General features: G+C 39.9%; 1 protein-coding gene across 9 annotated transcripts in view; it reads right to left on the bottom strand.

Annotated features, from left to right (window-relative positions):
* The window catches only part of PCDH17 (protocadherin 17), a 102,298-nt gene that overhangs the window by 19,173 nt on the left and 62,046 nt on the right, over positions 1 to 21,079 (bottom strand). For 2 of the 9 annotated variants that reach the window (XM_039488450.1, XM_039488459.1), the window contains exon 4: positions 10,014 to 10,097. The exons of 6 other annotated variants lie outside the window; for them this stretch is intronic. In XM_039488450.1, coding sequence (XP_039344384.1) covers positions 10,014 to 10,097 — 84 coding nt within the window. Of the gene's footprint in view, positions 1 to 1,503; positions 1,826 to 10,013; positions 10,098 to 21,079 lie in introns of those variants that run through there. One more of the 9 variants, XM_039488514.1, reaches the window with a different exon arrangement.

Genomic DNA, 21,079 nt, shown 5'->3' with positions numbered 1-21,079 from the left:
CTGCCTTCTAAATATCTCTAAATAGAAACAGTGGTCTTTTTGTAGTATGACATTTGGTACTTCTCACAGACGTTTAATCAAATTCAGAGCTGTTTCCATTAGGAAATGCTTGAACTGGAACTTCATTTCCCATTTGTTCTCATTTTTCTTTTTCGATTGCCATTCCTCCCTTCTTCATCCATATTAACTTTCCTAGAACCTAATCGACTGGCATGGCAGGTGAGCAGTCATTTTTGAAGCTATGCCCATTAATGTTTTTGGGTGAGCTGCAGTGGTACTCTACAGTTTAGTGTAATTTTCAGTTCGCTAATGGCAAAAAAGTGCATTACCTAGGCAAAGCACCTGATCTCACATTTTTCAACATTTTGAAAAATTCCAAGCCTATGGCCTCTGGTCTGGCAGTTCATGCAGAATAGCGGTCCATTAAAATACCGATACAATTGCACAAAACTAAAGCAAACGAACAAACAAGAGGAATGCCTAATCTGAAATTATCTGAATCTCCGTGCTAATGTTTGCATCAGAGGAAATGGTGACATTAGCAATTATCTTAATTCCAGATGAAAAATTTGTGTATAACTTTAATAAAAATGAATTCTTCTTGCGAAGGAGCACAACAATCTGTAACATGCTAGAAATCTGACATCCCTCATGAATTATAACAACAAACATTATAACTGCTCAAGGTCTTTATTTTTGTAATGCTTATGATTATCCATTTTCCTCCACACGTTTATAGGCTCAAGTGTTCCTTCTGGTGGAAAAAAAGTCACTTTGTAAAATGACACCTTGGTGGTACATATACATATTCACAATATGACTTCTGTGTCATATTTACGCAGCATACTAATCAAAACAAGATTTCACCTATTCTTCCACATAGTTATTTCCATACAAAAATAAAGGTGCATTTCTCCTTCTTCTCTATCTACCTACAGAACTGTGGTAGACACTATCAGAAGTATACAATTTAACTTTTGTTTTCTATAGAGTAAGTCTTAACCCATATTTATTTACAGGTTTTTCCATGACTGTCTGCCTGTCCTGGTATTGTATAATCACTGGCTTTGGATTTTGAACTTCGACTTTAAGTAAGCCAGGCTCACCACCAGTAAATAATAGCTGGGCCGGAGAGAGATATGTTATATGAAGCTTTTCTATTTTCTAACAGAAAAATACAGAAGAAAGTTTACTTGACTAAAACAATGTACCTGTAATATTCATTGTGATATATCACTGTTCCCCTCTTGGTATTGCTAGAAATGCATTCTGAGCCAGAAATTCCTATTTCAAAGCCTCAAGAGGCCTGACCTCTTTCTTTCCATTAGGTCTGTGGCTTCTGAACACTAACTCAAAATATCATTTATGTAAATACATTAGCAGTTTAACTATTTGATTCAATAAGAGTACTTCTTAGGGAGCCAGAGTGGGGTGATAAACAAAGGTTTCCATATTGTCAATAAACCTCATTGTAATATATAAGCCTCTGCCCTTCTGACAAATTGACATCACATATTTATCAGCTAATTTCTTAAAACACAATCAAGTGGAAAACAGTGACAGCAATCCTGTAGAGTGCACCTGGATTACAAAATACTCCTATGATATATTATTACGGATACTTTCGTACACTAGAACCTACTGGTTTTACATCATGTTCAAGTGAATTCAGTGGCAGCTAGATGCTCCGATCTGCCTCCAACATTTGCAGCCACAGTTCAATGCACCTGCACACCTTCAGGGAATGTTTCAGAGGCTTACTGACCCTCTGGACAGAGTACTGAGACTAACATCTACAGTATCTTCGGGGCTATGTATTGGCAGTCTGTAGAATGAGAAATCGGAAGGAAAATTAAAAAAAGATAAGCACTGAAGTAAAAGGACATAAGAAAAGAAATATGAAAATAGCCAGTAGAAATGAATAAAGAAAAGGTAACTCTTTAACCAATTAACTGTTCTCCAGTAAAAAAGTGACTTTAGGTATTCTGAACTTCAAAGTGGAAAACAGAGCGGGGAGAGGAAATTATATATGAAATCTAAAATGTCTTCTCTAATATTTAATAGAAATAGGCAATCGAAACTCATTTCCTATAGACTGTTCATATTCAGTCTCTTTTTCCAAGAAAATCTGAGCTGTAGCATCTAATAAGTGAAAGATATACAAAATCATGTTTCATTTTATTTTTCTCATTGGTAGCATATCTTTTATAAAACAATCAGCAAATGTTGCATTTGAGTATAGTGGGCTCTTCAATCCCAAACTACAAATCTAATGAGGACAAAAGCGGAGAATAAAGTATTTCAGACAGAGAGGATTATTAACTACACTATGTGTATTTCTGTTGCTTTGTATTTTCTGATTTTAAAGGGGAAAAGCACAGTTTTCTAAATGCTTTCAGTGTCACTGCTAGCCAACTCTAGCTCTGATGATAACATGCATCTTTGATGACATGGATGAACACATCTAAAATTCAAGTCTTCCTTCTAGCAAAGCTGTAATCCTGTACAGAAGGTCAAGGAAAATACGCCTATTAAACCCAACCAGTTATAAGCTGTAAGCAACATCTTCCTATTAGGATTTCTCTCTCTGCTTTGCTATCTGATTTCTACAGGGATATGCACCTGTTTACCATGCTAAATCCTGTTGTTCATATTTTGCTTCTAACATATTTCCTTTGTTAATTTCCTAGTGGTAGACAAACAGAATTGGTGTTATTGGTAGCATTCTCCAAAGCCACAGTCAGTGCAGTTGCAGCTAATCCTCTACTGCTTATTATTCAACAATCAGTGCCTGCCAGTAGGATTTGGGAGTCCCAAAAGACTGTGTTAAAAGGAAAGGGTTAAATTCAGCTTGCTTAATGACATTCTCTGCTCTTGAGACTATTCATCATATTCATGGAACCAATTCCATGGAGGGAGCTAAAGTTGCCAGTTAAGTTAAATTAAGCTAGATGGATAGGAATCCAAGTGAAGGAGATCACTGTCAGGATCTAAAGAAGTGTTCTTTTAAGGGTGGAAAGCAATTTGAGCAAATATGGTTCTTTTAATCAGATTTCTAGTCCCAGATATGCCTTGTAAAAAGTTCCATTTAGTAGATATCACCTGTAGAGCTACACTACCTAAAAAAATTATCATATGAAAAGTAACGTTCTGGGTTACGTAAGTCAAAACATTAAAGTGACCTTATTCACTTTCTCTGTCCCTCCCTCCAAAACACCCAAAAATTAAAATAAAAAACCCCCCCACAACTATTAAGTGACAATTTTTGAGAGACAAATTGAATCATGAAGGGCTACAGTGGGGAACCTGAGGTCTTTGAGGATATATTTATACATAGAGTTAAAATCCTTCTGAAATGCCAAATGAAGATCTTCAAACACAGTAATGGGCTAGGAGCTGAAATGCCCGATTTGTCAACCTAGGATTTAGAATTTTTTTTGGTCAGCCCAATACCTAGGCCCATCCACCAAAATCACAGAAAGGATCAAGAGTTTGGGACAGAGCAAAGAAAGACAATAAACATCTTTAGCTGATTATTGTGTATTCTTTCAGTGCTCACAAGCCATGCTGGGAGCTCTCTGAGCAATTCCCTTCGACTTTGTTGTACAGCTACACATGAAGCTTACTTTTGTCTTTCCTCATTTACGGCTTTCTAAAAGGGAAGCAAATTTCTATCTTGACTTCATTGAGAATACTTATATGCTTAAAAGAAGGCATGTGATTAAGTACCTTGCTGAATTGGGGCCTATAATAGTGACATTTTACATACAGAAAAGCTGTTACTGGTACAGAGCTGAATCTTGCCTATCACAGTTTGGGCAAAGGTGAGTTTTGGGAAGGAGGAAATTTCTGTTTGACGGGTTGACTTAAAATAATGATGGCTGTTAGAAAGGCTTGCAGGGCTGGACTGTTAGAATAAGTCCTCGGGAAAGGGACTAGTTGCAGAGGGTAGGTCAGGCAGGCAAAGGTAAAAGATAAAGTCAATTTATCACATCTCCTTGCAATTTATCATATTGAGATCAGCTTCACATATGTATATGTTAAACTCACAAGGATATTAGGGATATATATTATGGGGACAAAACTGTCATCCTACAAATGGATGAAAAAGATTTAATTATGCTATTACTATACTGTAATTCTAAAATCACAAAAAAGCCATATCAATATTGGGAGTATGGGAATAAAGCTCACAACACTTGCATGACAGAACATAAGATACAAGGCTTGCTTTGACCCTGTATGCCTCCCACGCTGCAATCAAGTGCACTGACAACAAGCCAGAGGTGTTCACTGCATGAGCAGGTGAAAAAGGTGATTGTAAGAAGTGTGAAGATAATTCTGTATCCATAATACATTCATCCCAATGTGCAAGGACATCTGTTAAAATGCTTTCTCTTAACAAGCACCTTTAGAGATCCCTATGACAGCAGCTGAAGAAACATAAACAGAGGATAAATTAACAAGGAGCTATGAGGTGGCACAATGAAAGTGGAGAACATCTATTGTGAGAACCACAGACCATGAATAAAAGTGGTGATAATTATAAGTAGCAAATAAATACTTTGAAGACCAGCTGTTACTCTTTGTTACATAGAACAAAATCTGCTTGAAGAGTTTCCAAACCTCTGATAGGATTTGCTGTGTTTTCCTTCTGCCTTAAGGGAGGCCTCTTAGTGGAATGTAGGAGCCATGGCTCTGTGGGGTGCAGGTAGGAGCAGAGAAGGTAATGAGCAGAAGAGGGTAATGAGTATGCAGCCCTTTCTCTCTAGCATGGTCCTCTCAGTGCAAATCTACCTGGGAGTCACCCACCAAAATCACAGAAAGGGCCAAGAGTTTGGGACAGGAAAAAAAGTACCCCTCCGCACCATTTATTTCACATACTCTTTCAATGCTCACAAACCAAAATTTTAATTCAGGCCCTCATATTCTGCAGGTACTAGTTGTCTTGTTTGCAATTTGATTTGATCGCCTCACTACTCCCTTCAAATCTTGACCACACCTTTGTCAGCTTCTTGCACAAATGCCTCTGCCTTCTTCTATGCCCCCCTCCCATGACCTCCTTGAACTCATCTGAAAGACCACTACTCTGTTCACATTTAATTCTCTCTTGAAGACCTACATCTACTATACTGTCTACATTTCTTAGTTGACTATATATATAGATCTATATCTATATCTATATATCCCTCTTGCATATATAAATACAAATAAATCAGCGGTGTATTATTGCCTAGGCCAACAAAGCCTAGGCCTAGGGCGGCAAATTTGAAGGGGCGGCAAATTTGAGCACCCACAGAGAAGCTCTCCTGCTCCAGCTCGCCTCCTCTGCGAGCGTGCCCCAACGTCCTGTTCTGTGGATCTGACAGCAAACAAACCAGAGTATACACATAAGGCCCAATCCTACAATCTTGACTGGGGCAACAGTACCATTGACAGTAATGGGAGCTTTGTCTGAATCGGGACTGAAATTCCAACTCCTCATTCTCTAGAATGCAAGACCCACTGGTTCATAAACCTTGACTCACCAGTAATTTAGGTGCTATTTTTAAAATATAATTTTAAGTGACAAAAAGGATTTGTTTATAAAAGGAAAGCACACTCATGAATGGAGCCCTTTAGGTAAGAACTTCAATGTGGGACAAATGTCAAGGAAAGGCAAACTTTATACTTAACCTTGATTATGCTTTTTTTTTTACATAAATAGTAAACACCGTTCACTAAAAAAGTTATTTATTCAGAGGTCATTCTGAAAAAATAAAGGCAAAAACCCTAACAAAAAACATTTACACATGCACACACAGTATACACGAACACACGGAGGCAGTAAATAGGATGTCTGACATACACCTGCCTTACTTAAGGGCAAAATTTAAAAAAAAAAAAACTAAACACAACTCTGCCCAAACATTTAGTGGTTATAGAAAACGCCAAATCCACCATTTGAGTAAGTAGCTGCCTTTCCCGCCGTTCAATCACAAATCCCTGCAAGATCAGCTTATTGCTTTGATAAATGTCTGTGGTTAAGCACAGGTGGATTTTTAAAACTGACATGAAGCAAAAATAAAAGAAAATCCTATGCAGTGCAAAGGCTAACTGTAAGGGTGTGGACCTGCTGCCTTTGCCTACCCCGGCCGCCCTCTGCAACCCCCAGTACCTATTTGCCTTCTGCTAGGCTGCAGCCTGGGGCTTTCCAGGCTGGAGCGCCCCAGCTCCTCTGCCTTTCCCCAGCCCTGCTTCACTCAGGTACCCCGTCTCTAGCTCCCTGCAGCCAGGCCCATCTCCCTCTACAAACAGAGAGCGACTCTTGAGCTCCTGGCTCCCAGCCTCTTATATAGGGTCAGCTGAGGCCTGATTGGGGAAGAAGCGGCAGCTGGACCACGCCCCAATCAGCCTAGCAGCTTTTTCCCCTGCCACAGCCCTCTCCCAGGGCTGTCTTTAAACCTCGCAGCGCCTCCTGGCCTGGCCCAGTCGCGCATGCGCCTCTAGAACCGCCCGCTTCTTTTCTGACCTCTCCAGCCAGTTCTGTAAGCGTGTCCCGTCCTCAACAACAGCTGCACATTCATTCACGAGGTCCAAGTCCCTCACTTTGGCATTGCAGCGGGCCCGCTCTGCAGCCTCCAGCTGTGCGTGTAGGCCAGACTCCCCCGGGCCCTCTTCCCTGAGGGTCTGGGTCCCCACTGTTACATGGGTTCCCCCCACTTGAGTCTCGGCCTCCCGCTGGGCCCATGTGGTCTGGGTCTCGTAGTCGGTGACTGACCCCCTTGACGGACTGGGTTCCTACCTCCTGCAGGGATCCCTCCATCCCAGTTGCTCCCTCTGTCTGTTTTGGCCCTTTCGGGCTGCACAGGCACCTCCTCCGGCCTCTCCTCAGTTCCCCTGAGGGGGCAGTGCCTCTTTATATGCCCGAGTGCCTGGCAGCCCCAGCAGGCATTCCGCCTCCGTGCTGACCCAGGACTCAGCAGCTTTCTTTCATCCTTCTCTGGGCCAACCCTCCCTGGGTTGCCCTGGGCTGTGTTCCTGGGGCGGGGCACTCCCGCTCTAAGTGTCCTCGTTGCCCACAGGCCCAACACGCCCACAGCTGCCTGGGTCCCCTCACCCAGCAGCCTTCTTGAGGGATTGGGTGTTGTCCCGTTTCAGGGTGAGGTACCCTGCCTCCAGCCCCGTAGGGACAGTCCCGTCTTATGTGTCCTGTCCGACCACAGGCGTAGCAAGCCCTTGCCAAGGGCCTCCTGGCCCTGGCGCTCCGCAGCCCACGCCCTCCATGGTCCCTTTTAAACTCCCACCCAAGGAGTCCCTGCAGGGCCCGCTGCTCCCTCACCAGATGATCAACCTGCTCTTGGAGGGCCCACAGCATCTCCCACAGTCCCTGTTGGGTCCCCCAGAGTCCCTGCAGTTCTTCTATCCCTTTCTGCTGGGCGGCTGTCCCTGGGGCCCACCCAGGGATGACACCTGAGGCCTCCGCATAGTATACCCCAGTGTACCCAGGATCCATCATCCACTGTATCACTCCCTTCAGTGTCCGGGCAATAGTCCCGCTGTCCTTGCTCTGGCCCCTTGTGTCAGGGGTGGACCTGCCCACATTCTCCACCACTTGTAAGGGTGTGGACCTGCTGCCTTTGCCTACCCCTGGGCTGCCCTCTGCAACCCCCAGTAACTATTGGCCTTCTGCTAGGCCGCAGCCTGGGGCTTTCCAGGCTGGACCTCCCCACCTCTTCTGCCTTTCCCCAGCCCTGTTTCACTCAGGTACCCTGTCTCTAGCTCCCTGCAGCCAGGCCTATCTCCCTCTAAAAACAGAGAGAGACTCTCGAGCTCCTGGCTCCCAGCCTCTTATATAGGTCCAGCTGAGGCCTGAGGACTTCTCCAGTCAGCCTAGCAGCATTTTCCCCTGCCACAGCCCTCTCCCAGGGCTGTCTTTAAACTCTGCAGGGCAGGAGCGGGTGACCACCCCGCTACACTAACAAAGAATGTTTCATTTCCAATAAAAGCTAAACAACAATGCATATCAGCACAACTTCCCCCACATTTAGCTTTATCAAAAAAAACAAGCAGGTATTTTTTCTCCATGTAGCTTCATCAATAATAAATATTTAAAGCAAATACCGCATGTTAAATTCTGTCTCATAAAACTGGGAGTAAATCTACCTTGAGAAAATGAATGGGCTGAATTTTCAGAGGTACTGAGGAACTACAATTCTCTTAGACCCCCTCAAAGTTGTAGTTGCTCTGAACCTCTCAAGAACTGGCTCAATGGGAGTTTTGCATGGGTAAAGAGAGCAGGATTTGGCTTCTATTGTCCAGGGCATCTGCACGCCTAGAAAAAATTATAAATGAGGAACATGGAAAACAACTACAAAAGAGAAGGTAGTTTCTACTAGGTATAAGCTGATGATGACAAATGCTGTTATTTGTTAAAAATAATTTACTTTGTTTTCTTTTTCATTCCACTGTTTTACAACCTATTTTCAGATTCAGAAAAAAAAATGATGTGATGTGCTTTTGTTAGATGACATAGGTATAATAACAAAATGATATACTGATTTCTATAGAGGTAACCCTTTTAATTAATTACTGGAAACCCCCAAACCAGAAGAATATTCATCAAACATGGCAAAACCTGAACAGTTATTCTTTAGTTATGTTACTCTGCATGTGATCATCACTTCCACTCTTTTCTTCTTTAATAACATTTAATAAATCAAAATTATTTCTAACCACCATAATGTGACATCAGGTGTGACAGTGAGTTGGTATATACATGTCAATCTCTTTCTCTCTCTCTCTCACACACACTAAATGGAAGAATAATGTTTCAAGCCCAATAGTTTTGGTCAGATGCAGAAATCTCCACAGACAGACAGTGATTTGAGTGACTATCTTAGGTAATAATAATAAAGGTAATAATTGGAGACATACCAATCTCCTAGAACTGGAAGGGACCTTGAAAGGTCATTGAGTCCAGCCCCCTGCCTTCACTAGCAGGACCAATTTTTGCCCCAGATCCCTAAGTGGCCCCCTCAAGGATTGAACTCACAACCCTAGGTTTAGCAGGCCAATGCTCAAACCACTGAGCTATCCCTCCCCCCTTTTTTCTCTGAGCTGCTGGAGAAGCCTCTCCAGCTGATTTCTGGGTCTTGCAGTAAAGCAGATAATGACTAGATAAAGTATTTGATGTACTTTAGCAAAAACTGCCTTTTCAATAAATTTACACTAGGCAGTAATGAGCTATATTGTGTGGTGGTTAATCTGCTCTAAAAAAAGTAGGAAGAAATTCTTCTGCCCGGCTCTCAGGTATTAAGTCCGTACATCTTTTATGTTGACAGTTCAGCTCCAGGCTATAAAACAGAAGAACCTGTTCTACATCTACTGTTTAAAACAAGTGCAGAAAACCCAAACCCCCATCAATCTGCTGTCTTAGTTTTACGACTTATCTGTGGCAAAAATGAATCATAAGAAAGATTTGTCCTGATTCCACAGACAGATCCATCAACCTGTTGGTGCTTGTGAACCATACGATTCCTTCAGAGATTGGTGGTAGTGGTAGACTTGCAGTATAAAATGTGTTAAAGTGTTGAACTACGGATATTCACGTCTGATAAATTTCAGTGAAAGTCTGCAGTAGGAGCATGCCCAGAAAACGTACACACACACAGAGAGAAAAAATTTCATTTCTTTCATACCTCTACAATCTCTGCATTGCATACCATCTTTTATAAAGCTCTGTCAGGACTAATGCAAATATAATAAGGCAGGGTGATTTAACTTTGAATATTAGTCAGATGAAATTTTGCTTCAACTCTTCTGGAATATAAAATGCATACAAATCTGCAGTCTCCCGCTTCATCATGTTACTTGTAAGCCCTTTAAGAAATAATACAGTCTTATCAAGTTCTGAGCCATAGCCTTAAAAAAAACAAAAAACAAAACAAAAAAAAACCTAGGAAGATTTATAATCTTACATGTAAAATTCTGATCACAAGAGAAGACAGCTAGCAGATGAAGTATTTGCTCACCTGGCAGAAGCAGATCAACAGACTGAAGTCTACTTGTGATGGTGTGTAGGGTGAGGATAGCAAAGGAAAGCAAAGTCGGGAATGCTTGAAAAATAAAATATTTTTAGTTAACAAGTAGAAAAATAAAATGTTGGGAAAAGGGTCCGTTTCAATTCTGAATCCCTCTTCCCAAATGGTCTCTGCTTTTGTATAAAACAACCTTTTTGAATGACCATCTCTAAGAGTAGGGCAGCAGCGTCACAGAAATGCATGAGGACTAATGGCCAATCCTGTGTAGGACCTACTCAGGAAAAACTCCTATTGAAGTCAATGGGTAAATTATTCTATGTGCTAATGATAGTGGGAATGTCATAGTGGTGATGCAAATAGTTTCAGATAATACTGTGTTGGCTTTGTATGTGTCTTTCAGCACTCCATTTTGGCTATACCATGGCTCACTATTGACAGTAACTTCAAAGTAGTAATCTACTAATAGTCAAAGCCAGAAATTATCCGCTAATGAGAGGAAAAAAATGGGTCCCACTCTCTCAAGTAAAAGGTGGTTTATTGCCTTTGCTCTAATGTCTGAGGCGTGTGGGGGATGTCTGAAAGGTGACATTAAGAAAAAAAAAAACTTTGAGTATAGTTTAATGGCATTTATCCCACAAAGATTGGGAACAACTGTCCAATCTATTGATTATTTAAATATTTGTACAGAAAGTAAAAACAATTAATTATATAAGCTAATAGAAAAAAAACTCATGCAAAGTAATTGCAGTTTTTTTGACCTGATATCAAATTCATTTAATCTACTTTATGAAATTGCTTGAGGAAACATTCAGCTGTTTTCTGAAAGATTGACTTGGGGATTACTGAAGCTGTATAATTGTTCAAATGATCAGACTCAAAAAGAAACACTTTGTTTTACATTAATCTTACTGAAATGGGCCATGAATTTGAGAAATAGATTGCTGTCTAAAATCTTGCCAAAAAATGTCTAGCTGAGAGCAACTGTAGCTCCTTTTTAATTTTTTTTATTTTAAACAATCTCATTTTCTTACTTTCAATCTTTATTCAACATCTGTTGTTTCCCCCTCCTCTGTAACATAATTATGCAGAATTCCAGCGTAAAACAGGTTGAGTAGTTAATAACAGCCAGCTTAAACATTTTTTTGCACTGTTGCCCTGCAGATGTTTCCTTCGTTTTTTAGTTTGTTTCTTTCCTTTTTTTTTTTTTTTGGCTTCATGTTTAATTTGTGTCTGTTTCTGTCCTGCTCTTAAAGTGTGCTCTCACAACATATGGACGTACCTGAAAGTAAGTCTGGGATATGCACATGTTTATAAGGCTACTATTATGATATTCAGCACATCAAAGAGCAGAGTGAAAGGCATGTTATTTGTTTTGTTCAAGCAAAAGCAATTAATCTATGAGTCATCTTGTTACCACACTCAAATTGATACTCCAGTGAGTTTTCCAGAGCTTTTAAAGAGATTCTTTATGTAGGTCCACAGTCTTTCAGTATTCATAAATGGTCTCTTTTCTCCAAACAGGCTTATTTTTGCCTTCCTAAATTTGACATAAAACCACTATATATCTTAAAAGTAGTCATGCTCCTATGATAAATACTTCTCATTTTGTAATACTTCATTTCAGTAAGTAGCACTTGACATTCAACCTAAAAAAAAAGTGGAAAATGTTACACTGACAAATGTATGCTCTGTCTAAAAAGGCCCTCTGAAACACACAGCTCCTCCATGCAAACAGAGAGTGCTGTAACATGCTCCGTTTTCCATGAATTTTCTAAGCAATCATTTATTAGGATGAATAAGGGGTCCTAATTCCAATGCACAAGTGAAAAATATGTTGTGACAAGTACGAGCTAACGAAGAAAAACAACAAAATGGTCTAATTAATCTTCACTTTATCCATATTAGAATAAAAGGGAAAAACAATGAAGGAGTGATTGAAGTCATATTCAAAAGAAGATACTAGATAGAAATAGTTAAGGGATCTCATCTTACATATGATGGATCACAAGTGAATAAAACGCAGCAGATTCTGGGAAAATGTGTGCTAGAGCATACTCCTATCTTCAGTTCTTAGTAAATATCTCAACTGAGGTTATCCAGTGAATACTAAATTATTGTAAACAAGATGGATCCAAATCATTCTTAATAATTTAAAATAGAATATTTTAGCCACAGGGTTATGAATTAATAGTTCATCAAGTTTGTGTTCTCAGGACTGAGAAAGGCTTTTTATGTTGTAATAGGTTGGTTTTTTTTAAATATTATCACAGTTTGTTATACAGTATGTGTGGACACCTTTGTGTATTCTCTCCATATTTCTTGGCAGGCTGTTATACAAAATGTTGATTTTAATCTTTTTTCCAGTTTGCTCTGCAGTGTGCAATTTTTATTCCTATGTTGAGTTCCACTGACCGTTTATGTTACAGTGGGAAGAGATACTATCCTTTATTAATAGAACAGAATATCATTTGCAGGCCCCTTTCTGTTTTTTCACAGAAGATTGCCTTATAATTTTTAGTGCTGAAGACAAAACTTAATTTCCTAGTATTCCTAGTTAGCATCTGCTCTTTAAAGAAGGTCATAAAATAGTGTGCAGCTCCTAACCTTCAGGCTTTTCAGTAAAAGAGAAATCATGATATTCCACTAGCAGAGTCAGATGCAGATGAATAAAAGAATGCTTTTGAACTAAATATGAACAGAAAATGTTTCAGAAAGCTTAATATCTTTTCTTTGGGCAAAATTACATTTAGGAGACAGAGTTACAGATTATCAGATTATTCTCCCCTCCCCCCTTTTTTTTGTTCTCCTGAAAGACGTCTGTTTTTTTTTCCCCAAGCAGAAGGTTAAAAATTATTTTTAAATGAAACACTTCAGATTTTAAATCTCTTTTTGTGATAAGGTAAGGAGATGCATTTGATTTTTTTTTAAATGGCACCTAGTTCTAGAAGCTGCTCTAATAATGAAAGATGATGTGTGTAGTTTTTGTAAATGTGGCCTGTAAAGTTAGTCATAAATATGTGCATGTTTAACATGAAATTTCTTTTGTAATGTAAAATTTTACTTTGGAAAAAATACTATTTCTGTGCAGAGGTTCTTCTGCATATGCTTGAGATAAATCTCTTTACAGTTTTGCTTTTAATTTTTGTAGTTACAAAAAACCCGTTTGTTCCACACCATCCTCACCTGCTCTCAACAAAAGAATCAAAGCAGAAGAGGCAGTTTAGAAACGGAGAGAAAATGCCACAAAATGTTAAAAGAAACTAAAAGACAACACCCCACATCTGGCACATCCTGCAACTACCTGAGAAGACTGTGAAGGAAGACTAGTTTGTACTAACTGCCACATATCAGTGTATTGTTAGTTATTGTGCACTCATGTGTGCATAGAAAATTGGGACTCTTGAACTGATCCAGCCAGGTTGTAAGTTGCAGCAAGACTTTTTAACCTAACAGTGTGTAAAAAACGACAGCAACATTTTCAATACTAATACAAGAAACTATTTTATATGAGATTGCTACAACTGTGATATTGTTTATAGGAAAATCTTTCTGCCACATTATTACAGTTTCCTTGGATGAAAAAGAAATGCATACTATGCTGTAGCACTGCAAATTACACCCTGCGCACTTAGCTTCAAACAACCTTTTCACCAAACCATACAAACATCTTAGGTTTCAGTGTTTCCTGGTGGGAATTCTACAGAACTAAACAGATTTCTACAGGGAATTATGTTGTGATTTAATTAAATTTTTCATAACATTTAGCCCATAACCTACTATGTTGATCTGAAAAAAGATGCAGAATTATATTTTAAATTATTATTATCAGAATCATGATCAAAGAAAAGAAGAATGATATACAATAGCATTATGGACACATTATCTGCTGCACATTTGAGCAGATTATGTCATTTCTTTAAAAAAAAAATACATAAAAAAGCCATATATATAATCATCATTATCTTTGAATATGGCTACAAAAAAGGGGGAAAATAATTTAAACCTTTTCCTTTCAGTGTTAAAATAAAATGGCACACTGACAGTACACGCTGGATTGTGATTAATCACCTTGTCTTCTCAGATTTTATATATGAATTCAGAGGACAGTTATTTCTGAGTTATAGAAGAAAATCTTACATATAAATTTAATCCAAGGATTTGTGTTTTTTTTTTTCTTTCACCAAAAAATACAGACCTTGTAAGTGCCACTCATGTCTGCGCATTCCCGCCACATGCACTACAGTGCAACGTCACCTTCTGAGTTCTACCAAGATATGATAGCTGTCAGATGAAAGTACCACACATTCTTTTGCAGGGAATGAATTTGCTGGGTTTTTTAAAATGACATCACCAAGCTGATAAGCCTGAAATCAGACCTACCAGCATTTGTGAGTATGTATGCACATTGCCAACCTGCCGATCTGTTCTATTCTTGTGAGAAGTTGAAGAAGATCTAAGATAGTGGTTTCCATCCTTTTTTGCTGAAGCCTCTATTTGTTGTGGATTAGTAGATGGCCACTCAACAGTCCCTCACACTATTTCCTCCTGCCACAGATACCACTGACAGACCTCAGACAGAGACCAGCACCTACAAGATTTTCACCAAGCATTCTCAAAACTACAATACCCGCACGAGGAAACAAGGAAACAAATCAACAGAGCCAGACTTGTACCCAGAAGCCTCCTGCTGCAAGACAAACCCAAGAAAGAAACCAACAGAACTCCACTGGCCATCATCTACAGTCCTCAGCTTAAACCTCTCCAACACATCATCAGTGATCTACAACCCATACTGGACAATGATCCCTCGCTTTCACAGACCTTGGGAGGCAGGCCAGTCCTCGCCCACAGACAACCCACTAACCTGAAGCATATTCTCACCAGCAACCACACACTGCACCATAGCAACTCTAACTCAGGAACCAATCCATGCAACAAACCTTGATGCCAACTCTGTCCACATATCTACACCAGCAACACCATCACAGGACCTAACCAGATCAGCTACAACATCACCGGTTCATTCACCTGCATATCCACTAATGTTATATACACCATCATATGCCAGCAATGCCCCTCTGCTATGTATATTGGGCAAACTGGACAGTCCCTACGTAAAAGGATAAATGGACACAAGTCAGATATTAGGAATGGCAATATTCAAAAACCTGTAGGAGAACACTTCAACCTTCCTGGCCACACAATAGCAGATTTTAAGGTAGCCATCCTACAGCAAAAAAACTTCAGGACCAGACTTCAAAGAGAAACTGCTAAGCTTCAGTTCGTTTGCAAATTTGACACCATCAGCTCAGGATTAAACAAAGACTGTGAATGGCTAGCCAACTACAAAAGCAGTTTCTCCTCCCTTGGTGTTCATACTTCAACTGCTAGAAGAGGGCCTCATCCTCCCTGATTGAACTAACTTCGTTATTACCAGACTGATTCTTGCCTGCATATTTATACCTGCCTCTGGAAATTTCCATTACATGCATCTGACGAAGTGAGTATCCCCCCTCGAAAGCTTATGCTCCAATACATCTGTTAGTCTATAAGGTGCCACAGGACGCTTTGTTGCTTTTTACAGATCCAGACTAATACAGCTACCCCTCTGATACAAGATAGCACTAACTTTCTTTTCTCTCTCTCCTCTCTCTTCTCCTTTTCTGTCTTCTCTTTTCCTGCTTGCCATTCTCTTCCTTCCACCATTTTATTTTCTTAGGGCTTGTTTGCACTTACCAGGGGTTCAATGCTTGGTGACAGATGCATCGGATGGCGATTTAGCAGGTCTAGTGAAGACCCGCTAATCGACCACTGATTGCTCTTCCGTCGATTCCTGTACTCCACCTGAACAAGAAGCGCAAGGGGAGTCAACGGGAGAGTGTCTTCATTCGACGTCACATAGTGTGAACCCCATGATAAGTAGATCTAAGTAAATTGACTTCAGCTATATTATTCACGTAGCTGAAGTTGCCTAACTTAGATCAATTTCCTCCCATAGTGTAGACAAGGCCTCAGTCTTTACAACATTTCTACATGTTTTGTCTGATTCACCTGCCGTTGCTAATCTCCTGCTGTCTGGGAGGTGTGAGCCCTCTCTCAATTCCTTCACTCACACATAGACTATATGCTGCTGGAAGAGCATTATCTATTTGTGCAACAGGGGCAAAAAAAAAAGTTTGACTTGTGGGATGCTGCCTGAGCCTGCAATCTTGTATACATGCTATTGCATCAGCTATTGCAATCAACTACATTAAGGATCACAAGGAACAGGCGCAGAGAAGGAGGATTCTGGCTTTCAGAGAGCCACCTGCTTCTTTTACCACAGACACAGCAGCATGTTTGCAATGTGTGCATGTGAATTTGCAAACCTATGGCTTTTCTGATCCAAAGTGATCATACTTATCTAGTCCTTTATCTTGGACCCACATAACTAGTCTGGTTCCCAAAAGACGGACATGCCCCTCACCCCCAGGTATTAAAGCTTGTTGTAAAACTGGGGTTCTTGTAGGTTTCAATACTTTGCCTCCCTAAGTGAACAAAAAGAGAGCACTAAGCAAAAGGATGAGGTAACATCTGCATATGATTAAAATTATCAAAAACGGAGTTTGTTTTGTTTGATGGTAGTGGATCAGATACCATGAGGATGAGTGCAGTATAAAGACTAATATATAACAGAGAGATTGAGAGAAAGATCACATTGTGGAGAAGCTGATATTTTGTTCTGTATTAGCATAGGATAATAGGCCAATGGAGGCTAAGATTCCCCTGGTACAGTGGCTGCCAACCCGCCGCCAGATGCCTGGGCCATAGTGGCCCCATCTGCACTCTGCCTCTTCCTGTCCCTGCTCCACCCCTTCCCTGAGGCCCCCACCCAACTCTGCCTGGCTGAGTTCCTCCTCTCCTCCACTCCACCCCTTCCCCTTTCTGGAGGTCCCCGCCACTTGGCACATCCTCTCCTCCACCCCCCACCCCACAAGGTCCCTACTGCCCACTGCATCCCTCCTCTCCTCCACAGTCCCTCTTCCCCCGCAGAGACTTAGTGAACTGTGGGCAGAGGCCTTGAGGGGGGATGGAGAAGAGGAGGGACGTGGTGAGTGTAAGCAGAGGGGGCCTTGGGGGAAGGTGGTGTGTGGAAAAGAGGAGGGACAGAGGGAATGGTGGGTGGTGGTGGCCTTGTGAGAGAGGGGGTGGAGAGGAGGGATGTGGGGAGTGGTGGGGGAGGGGACCAAGCGGGATAGGGAGATGGAGGTGAGGAGGGATGCGGCGAGTGGCCGTGGTGGTGGGAGGGCAAGAGCGGACCATGGGTGGGGTCTGGGGCATAGTGTGGGTGGAGTATTGGAGGGGCCCTGGGAGGAATGGGTGGGGCCAAAGCAGAAAGAGGCAGGACAGGGACCCGTGAATATCAGACTGTTTTTTTTTCGAAAAGTACATTTCAAAAAATCAGGAATTTTTTTAGAGTAGGCACAATTTGGGCTCATCAACCTTGACACTGCTTTCTTTGCTCTAAGCAAATTGTGAACCAGTAAGCCACCAGTGTTCGCTGAGGGTTGAGAAGAAAATATGAAATGTGTTTCGCTTATGAACCTATCTTTTTGTTAAATGCACCCACTTCATCACTGACATATGCTCTTTTCCAGTGGTCATTAAGAGTAAATGCAATCACTCAAATGTGAAAACTCCATATTAAAGTTTTTCTCAGTTATTTATTCCAGTAATTGTAGAATGTGCCCAACATGATCAGGTAAACTTCTTTTAAACACAGTGCCCTAATCTATTAAATATTGCCTAGAAGTTGCCATTTACGTTAAGTCTTTTAAAAGAAAGACTACATAGGATATCAAAGCTATAAACAAAGACAAAATAGTGTATACAATTCATGTTAAAAACAGAAAATAAGATTAGAGATATTGTTTCTGATCAGAGACAAAGTAACAGAACAAGATTAGCTAAAAAAAGAGAAACTGGGGACCCAGCATGTGGGGAAAAGTGGGGGAAAGATTAAAAAGACAGACTTTATGTACAATAGGCAGAAAGTGATCAAAAGGTAAAAAGTCAATGATAAGATCAGAGTAAGAAGCAATGTCATAATTAATGGGTATTAAGAGGCAGTCAGAAAAAGAATGAAATGAGAAAGTACAAAACAGCATGTGATTAGCAGGGATGATCATAAAGAACTAAACAAGAAACATAAGAAGGGTAGTAGTGCAAGAAAAAAATATGCAAGAACATTGAAAAAGATTGAGAGAGAGAGAGAGCATTAAAAGTAAAAATGCCAGAGCCTGAGGAGAAATGTAATGTAATGATTGGATCAAAGGTGTGTGGTGGAATCACATGAGCGTTACTAAAAATGATTAAGAGTAATAATAATGATGAAGATGACTGAGCCTTTAAAAGAAAAAATCTGGAGCCTGAGAACCTTTTCATTCTTTTATATGGAAACTAAAGCAGTTCACATAAAAGAGCAGTTTGAACCACTTGAAAACGCCACTGACATCAGTGCAATCTGACTAAATGTATACTTCCTAATGCATATTTTAGTGCCTATCAACAGTACATAAGGTATTACACAGAAATGCACGCATAATAATAATACAAGCCTAAACCATTCAGCTGTATCACAAATAATAATTATCTGGGACACTAAAAGATCATGGCAAAAGCTAATCTAATAAGTCTTCCATTATCCTTTAATACTTTAAATCTGTGCCGTGAGCTAAACAGTTGTCAAAATTGAGTTCAGTTTACAGCGAGCTGAATAACAGTGAAATAAACAGAGATCACTGCTGAGCTCTAATTACAAAAACAAATTGTTCTCTCTGTAATCGAGCTGAAAAGGTTAGCTCCTTCCCACCCACCCCCACCCCACCTTACTTTATGCGTGCAGTAGGTATAAAGGCAGATGAAAAATCATAGGTCATCAGTTGTGGAGACAGGAATTGTAAGAGACAATATATAATAGAAAGACCCACCAGATATCCCCTATTAGCAGCTGGCTTGCAGGGATGAGGTCACAGAGAACACAGTGGCTATTTTATACCAGATATGGTATTTCAATATAACTCAGTTAATGGCATACTCTTCTCTCTCCAGAGCAGGGTGACTGAAGTGATGCCTACCAGCTGTCTTCATCATGAATAGAAATTACATATGCAAACATGCAGTGAAGCCTTCCGCTCAGCTCACGATGGAACACTGTAAACTACACTCTCTAGTCTCCATGATCCATACATCCATGTTCAAAATTATGGCTGCATCTTCTCCATTTAATGCAAATTAGGTGCAGCCTATTGGCTACCTGAAAGTTGACAACGTAGTCAGGAGGAGGTAAAGTTTTGGTAATCAGGACTTATACCTTATGCTGTAAGTGTCCAACATTAGGGAGGCTCTGTTGGATGGTTGGACAGTTCCTTGTACTCAATATTATCTTATGTTCTGATTTTTTTATTTATGGTTCTTGATGAAAGATCACATGGCATTTATTGAACACAATAAAGACAATCAAGTCTAGACATTGAGAAGAGAACCTTGCCATTCTAAACATCCCAACCTTGCCAACATTCTCTCTTATATCACAACCACAGGTTAATTCACATCTGGCACCAATACAAATGTTCACAGCTGAAGACAAAATGTTATTGAGTGCATAATAAGAGCCATGGTTGCATGCAAACAATCACTACTCTACGGGTATATAATTCATTTCTTCAGAGAAATGTTATTATAATGCAACTAAATTTAACAGTTCCTCAGCAGGTACCACTGGGGTGAGAATAGCCCACCACAGTCAGACTGTAAAAAACTGTTTTACACAAACCAGTCTCTGCTTGTTCACTACCAGAGATAGTTCATTTTGTATCATCATGTAAGCTATTCTCCTTATGTGGCATCATATTTACAATCTATATTTCTCAGCTCTGCACCCCAGGGACCAAAACTATTGAAGTAAAAGTAAAGCAAGTAGTCTGAAAAAGGGTAGTTCCAATTCATTGTGTGAAGAGACAACTAGAGTCACCTTAGATTTCCAACACTCTTATACTCTTATATAAGAAGGCCTCTAAATTACTATTCTAAACACTACCAGTCTACGTACACAATTTTTATTTTATGAATAACTGGTACAACATGCATATGCTCATTATAGAACTAGTGGAAAGGTACTACCTCAGTATAAATAGTACACAGTTATTCATTTAAAGAAAACAAATGTATGCTGTTCAAATCAGGGGAAAAGGACCACTGAAAATCCAGACTAAGTGCTACAATGGCCTAGAGTATTGTTTCTGTGAATAGTGAATAAAAATACCCAACAGGCAATTAAACTTACTTAATTTCCAGTTCTTACAAATCTACATCAGAAATCCTAAAAATTTAAGGCTCATTTAAAACACACCAAGTGGGCAATTAACAGCTTGTTGAGTATGTCAATCAACTGGAGATGTGGAAGGAATTTAAGCAGATATAAGTACTGCCAGTCCTGATGTTTGATGCCTTTATTTTTCTTCTACTAAATGAGAAAAACTTCAGTCAATTTACTTCCCTAACAGAACTAAAAGCTTTCTTAGACTGTAGAATTTCTATTAATAATTCTTTGGCAAGGCATCGTTTTTAACACCAGAGATGTGAAAAAGTCTTACACTTTGGAAGCGGAATGACTACCTTCTTTATCCAGGGTAATTGATAAAACATAAATTTAAACCTCACTACTTACTGCCATGAAATTTCTAATATATTTATCTAGATACAATGTATATGCACTTACATGAGGTTTGCAAAGTCTGATTTCTATAAATGTTAGGATCTTAACATCGTGTTCAACAATACTTTAAATGCTTTTAAGTTGCTTTGTTTGTCTACAGTACAACTCTTGAGCTTTTTACTAGGAAAGTAATCACTTCACAGCACCCATTCATGATTTGAAAAGAGAGCTATTATCCCTGGATATCCTTTTCTATAATTTTTCTCTTTAAGATGGAAGGGCATAAAGTCATTATTCTAAACATAAACAATATCTGAAAAGAAGACTACACCTATTGTCCTCAGTTTAGCATTATGAAAGT

This window comes from Mauremys reevesii, linkage group 1 (genome assembly GCF_016161935.1).
Source record: "Mauremys reevesii isolate NIE-2019 linkage group 1, ASM1616193v1, whole genome shotgun sequence".
In the NCBI taxonomy this organism is placed as follows: domain Eukaryota; kingdom Metazoa; phylum Chordata; order Testudines; family Geoemydidae; genus Mauremys; species Mauremys reevesii.
Note: the sequence above shows the minus strand (reverse complement) of the source record. Positions and strands in the feature narration are given on the sequence as shown.